This window comes from Theobroma cacao, chromosome 1, assembly GCF_000208745.1.
Source record: "Theobroma cacao cultivar B97-61/B2 chromosome 1, Criollo_cocoa_genome_V2, whole genome shotgun sequence".
Lineage (NCBI taxonomy): Eukaryota > Viridiplantae > Streptophyta > Magnoliopsida > Malvales > Malvaceae > Theobroma > Theobroma cacao.
The window spans coordinates 6755048-6760893 of record NC_030850.1 but is presented as its reverse complement, the minus strand read 5'-3'; the positions used below and the strand labels follow the sequence as shown (position 1 = coordinate 6760893).

The following is a 5846-nucleotide window of genomic DNA, read 5'->3' as shown; positions in this document are numbered from 1 at the left end:
TTATACATTATTAATGTTTAAAAAATAAAATAATTTAAAAATAAATAATCATAATAACATTTAAATTATAAATAAAATATTAATATTTTATAATATTAATTATTAAATTATAAATAAATTATTAATATTTAAAAAATAAAATTAAATTAAATAATCATATATATAATAAAAAATATTTTTACCTTTTTATTTTTATTTTTTTTATTCCAAAGTTATTGTTATCAATCAAACATTGCAATAAGTCATAATAATCATTCATACTCTATTTCATTCATCATACCAAACTACGTAATACCTATTCTATTCTATTCCCATCTCATTTTATTCTCACGTAATAACTATTCTATTCTATTCCTATCTATTTCGCAAACCAAACGTGCTGTATAAGCATCAAAAGTGGTAAGTATGCTGAATACAAGTTAGTGTTCTAAAACTCATTAACATACAAATGAATCAGCTGACCGAACTTGCCAAAAAGGTCAGCTGTAAGAGATATCCAGATAAAAAGGATCGGTTTGGCAGTGCCCTTAGCACCCCAAAATGATGCTGTGTGGAGGTTGCTCCAAACTTGTAATGGCTGCAAGTCATTGCTGCCATACTCTGCAGTTGGCTTTAACCGCTATTGAGCTTTCTAGGTGCTATGGTGATTGCAATCCCAAGGTGGGACACCAAATTCCCCCTTATATACCTCTCTAAATCACCAAACTTGATAAAAACACCAGTCTAATCTACAGCATACCTAGACATATGAAGCATAAAAATATTAAATAAATAAATAAATTTAGAAACAATTGATTCTATAATTAATAAAATGATATAGTAACAGATTGACGAAATAAAAATAACATTAATATACTAATTGATGAAATCAAAACAATAAACAAAGAAATAGAACAATTGATTATTCAATAATGTGAAAATAATTGACATCACTTCAATACTAAATAATTTGTTCCATTACAGGTATTTAAAGTATTCATGCCCTTCATGGTCATTTTCCACCACACACCCATTATATTCTTTAGTCTTTACCTAATGTTTCCCACAGCTACATTCTCACTGCTGGTAATCTTATCACTACAAGCTCACTGCTAAGTGCCAATCATCTTATTTGCAATCTCAATACCAACTTGGACCTAAGTGCTTATATAGTCAGTATGACAAAATCTTTATTCTGTTTCTATTTGTTAGAAACAGATCATATGCTGAGAAATATATATTCATACGTAAAAGTTTTAGGGGTTTCAATGCGTGCCAAATTTTAGTGGCACTATGTAACAATATGCTCATGTACTAAAATATTTTAGTACACAAGATTTTGACAAGGCAGCCATATAGGTTATTAGACCACAAGTAGTTTCTTTACTACAGCTTCCTTATAAAATCTCATAGCCATGATCACATACAGCAGGTCTCTGACACTTGAAAGGGTGGGAAAAATAGTTTCCACTAACCATATCCCCTTAAATCCTAATAGACAAGTTAAGTCATTAGAATGATTTACTATTCTAGGACAAATACAAGACTCTTATGAAGATCCAGTGCCTCTTTCAAAACGAACTTCTAAGTCATACCGTTGTCACCACAACATTTCAAAGAAGAAGATTTGTTTCTTTTATATAATGCACTGGAAGAATGGATTCAACTTCAATATGACAGCTAATAATTCGAATAAAGTATCAAGAATAAAACTATAATTCATATATTATACCAGAAAGTATTTTAAAGCTGCCAAAGAGAAATTGATAAAAACATGTGACAATACACCGATTATATGAGATTTTATGATGCTATCTATACAAAATGCAATGTCACTAAAAAGGTTAAAACACCCATGAATTACAATATGAAACCATACTCAATATTTTCTTTGTTAGTGAAGCATTTCCAGGATCACCTGATAATCTAGAGCATGCTGCACTATGACCCATAAAATTGACTGGGATTGAGGAAGTAAGTACTGAAAACAGAACACTAACTCTTAATCCAGCCTAGCGGAAATGCTGAAAATGGAAGACTAATCTGACTAGTTCAATTATTCAACAGAATTCCACCATTAAAAAGCTCAGTTACCTTTTGGATCTTACACAAGATGAAGTAAATAACTACCAAATACCAAAAGATGCAATGAGAAAAACCCTTATCTTGGTTAAAATTGATACCAAATGCAGCAGAGAAGCACCTGAGAAAATTCACAACGCAAGACTTCTTTCATTGTGAGAGAAGCAAAGCAGACACGAAGGCTGCACCAAGGACAGTGTCAAGTGACATTAATTTGAAGCTTCTACTTATGCTAAACTTATCTTTTAAGATTTCCCTACCTTGGAATGAATTCTGCAGCATTCAAACTCACAAGTATGAGAGTTGCTTTTAGTTTCCCATTCTTTTTGTTCTAAAAACTTATGCTGATAGAATTCTTGAAAGGACAGGCGATGAACTGCAATCAGATGAAATCCAAGTTATCGCTCAACCAAGAAATTTATAGAGCCAAATTCCCCACAGGTCAGGACATGAATCAATGCATATAAAGTTAATAGAAATGCTAGACCTGGATTTACAGAAAGAAGTCTTGAACATATGTCAACACAGTCTGGATGTAATCCTGGAAGAATGAGCTTCGAAAACGGAAGGCATGTACATGATTTGATATTCTGAAGTAGCTGAGACCAACAGGAACTTTAGACAACATTAAAGCAAGGCAATGAATTCATTTAGGTCAAAGCTCCTACCTGAACATTAGTCCTACCATGGAAAGGTAGGTAACCATTAAGAAGCTCAAAAAGAATTGCACCAAGACTCCACATGTCAACCTATAGCTAAGCCCCAAATTTCAGTATGTTCCTATTTAAATGAGGAACCAAATACAAACTTTCAAAAAGAGAGAGCACGAGAAAGAGACAGAGACAGAGACAGAGAGAGCAGAGAGGAAAAAGAGTTCATGAAAGACAATGAAAGATGCCATTACCTTCTCATCATATCTTTGAAATTGTAGTACTTCTGGAGCCATATACAATGGGGATCCACATACTGTCTCAGCATACTTGCCTGGATCTACACGTCTGTCTTTGACAAGAATGGGGAAATGATAGAAAAGGAAAATGAAGACAGCCAAGTAATCAATGCAACTTTAGTTTGGGAAAAAATTAATGGATTTTCAGACACATTCTTCTCACTTTTGCTGGAAAAGTTCTGAACCTAAAATACTATCAGTCTTATACCAATCCATTAGCTCCCTTAAAATGAAATTTACCTTGAAAGACCAAAATCAGCTATCTTCAGTACCAAATCATCCTTGGAGCCAGACAGTAGAATGTTCTACTCCAATGAAAGCACATGGTTAACTGAATTAAAGGAATTATGATCTGAAAACTTTAATATGTATATAAGTTACACGTAAAACATAGTTGCTGGAGCTAACTATGAGTTACATTTATTGATGAAATACAAAATGTACATTACTTTGAATCCTGCGATGTTATCCTAAATACGGCGGTTATGGTATTATATTGAGTTGTGACCATTGTAAGATACCTAATCTCTTTTAACATAAAAGTCTATTTTGATGCCAAATAAGGATACTTGTTATAAGAGGTTACCCCAGCTAACTGCATGCGTTTACATAAAAAAATCATGGGGATTTATGATATGCTAATTTTAATTGTTTTTATTTGTCAGTTAATTAGCCATAAGGTGCCACATTATGGCAAGGAAGGAAGCTCTCACTACCCTGCAAAGAAAACATTGGGACGACGGGAATGGGGAGGTAGTTGCTTAACTAGCAAACTGAGGCACAAAGATTACAACCAGAAGGAAGTTGTACGTTGTTATCACAAGATGATAAAAGATATTGCTTGCAAAACAGTTGCATCCCACATGCTTTCTATATAAGGTTATGAATGTAAAATATAACAACCATGCTAAAAGATTTTGCTTGCCATACCTCTGGTTTCAGGTCTCTGTGAATGATATGATGGGACTGCAAAACTTCCAAACCAGCTCCTACATTAAGGAAACAAATGTCACCTTCTAAAATATAATCTTAAATGGAGAAGCTTTATTATCAACTAGATTGAAAAAGTAGCTACCAAGTTGCTGCATAAATCTTCTAGCTATTTTCTCTTGAACTCTTCCATGATGCCGAATGTAAGAGGCTAGGTCTCCTCCAGCACAGAACTCCAGGACCAGGAACAAACAACTTTCCAACTGATATCAAAGAAAATCAGCTGTTTCTTTTGTGGAAATCAGAGCAGTAAAACAGATATGGAATAAGCAATGTATCCTACATCATAGGCGCTTGGTATCAGACATTCACATATTAGGCTTTGGAAAACAGGAAAAGCTTGCAGTTATTCCTTCAGTTTCATCTACTATGTAAAATATAATCTCAAATCTCAATGCAATAATGTGATGGAGGATTTAATATTAGTATTAGCATTATTTATGAGTTTTTCTATTTGCTAGAACTAGGGTTACCATGGCTGTACATGAAATAGTAGCTATAGCAATTATCAGAGGGACTTAAAATGATTGAATATTGAAATCTCTTTCTCTCTCTTATTTCTTTCTACTCTCTCCCTCTTTTGCTTCTCCCTTTTCCTCTCTAATTTCTCTGCTTATCCTTTCCTTTCTTTATCTTTCCCCTATTCTATCTCCCCCTACTCTGTTTCTTCTCGCTAGGCCAAAATGGAAGTTTGAGAAAAGCCAGACTCCTAGCCCCCAGTGGCTCCATTTCCGGTCCCCTTCATCAACAACTTGCATCCCCCATTCAAGAAGTGAAGAAGATAGAAACTAAAAACACCTTCTAAAGATCAGATTGAAGAACCAAAAAGAAAAAGAACAGTGAAAGCAACCTATCCTAAATACAACAATTGTTGTCTCCCCAACTTACAGGCTGCAGATAATAACACAGAAATCCCCCTGAAAAAATAGAAAGGGTTGACGGATTCAATTCCCTAGTAATTGCCAACCAATACGAAATAACAAATTCGGGAATGAAATTAAAGAGGCAAATTTGCAATTTAACACAGAGAAATTGAATCTGTTAATCCATCAAACAGTCCACTCAAGAAACATATCAAATGGGTATTCCAGATATTACCTAAAATATTACAACCAACCAACTATTGCAATCAATAAAATATGAGAAAACTGAATATATCATAAAACCTGAAAAACGTGGAGAAGGCGAATGATGTTGGGGTGGTTGACAGAGGACAGAAAATTAAGCTCACAATCCAAACAGTTGGTGAGGTGTTTGCTAAGCTTGCAAAGACAAACTTGCTTCACTGCCACTACTTCTCCGCTTGATTTGCTCATTGCTTTCCAAATTGTGGAAAAAGAACTTTCTCCCAGCTTTGATTTCAATATATAGTCCCCGGTTGTCAGTGGTTCCGACAGGCAGGACATGGCTTCAGGTTCCATACTTCCATTACCGTTCTTGCATGCTGGTACTGGGAGGGTAGGGTGGTACCTGACTACTTGTTTACTCTAGAAGTTACGACGACAATTTTCATTTTTTTTCCGTGCTTTAAATTATTAACATGGCATTAGTCCTTTTTCATATGAATTTGTTAATATTTTTTTATTTACAAATTATACTACATAAAGCATTTTTCTTTGTTTTAGTAGCAATACATTTTTAAATTTAGATCAACAATCCATAATTTGGTATCATATTCAAAAAAATTCTTTGTTTTAGTAGTACTACCTTCAGATATATTAAAATTATTTTTTTTTTGAAAAGTAGGATAGTATCATATTAGAATTATCATTTTCTATATCGTTAACTAGCACTTTGAAAAACAAAAAAAAAAAAAAACCAATTTCATTCAAAATTTTTAAATTTT

The 5846-nt window shown here is 33.5% G+C and overlaps 1 protein-coding gene across 2 annotated transcripts; it reads right to left on the bottom strand.

The window, feature by feature from the left end:
- Positions 336 to 5513, bottom strand: LOC18611779 (serine/threonine-protein kinase ATG1t). 2 transcript variants are annotated; one of them, XM_007048212.2, is made up of 10 exons: positions 5167 to 5513; positions 4086 to 4203; positions 3941 to 3999; positions 3251 to 3315; positions 2966 to 3059; positions 2730 to 2810; positions 2549 to 2660; positions 2322 to 2437; positions 2183 to 2243; positions 336 to 739 (listed from the first exon to the last, which is right to left on the bottom strand). In XM_007048212.2, the coding sequence occupies exons 1-9, from the start codon at positions 5419 to 5421 to the stop codon at positions 2193 to 2195; spliced, it is 951 nt and encodes a 316-aa protein (XP_007048274.2). In that variant the 5' UTR covers positions 5422 to 5513; the 3' UTR covers positions 336 to 739; positions 2183 to 2192. The 2 variants fall into 2 exon arrangements, with proteins under 2 accessions (XP_007048274.2, XP_007048273.2); XM_007048211.2 differs by lacking the exon at positions 2183 to 2243.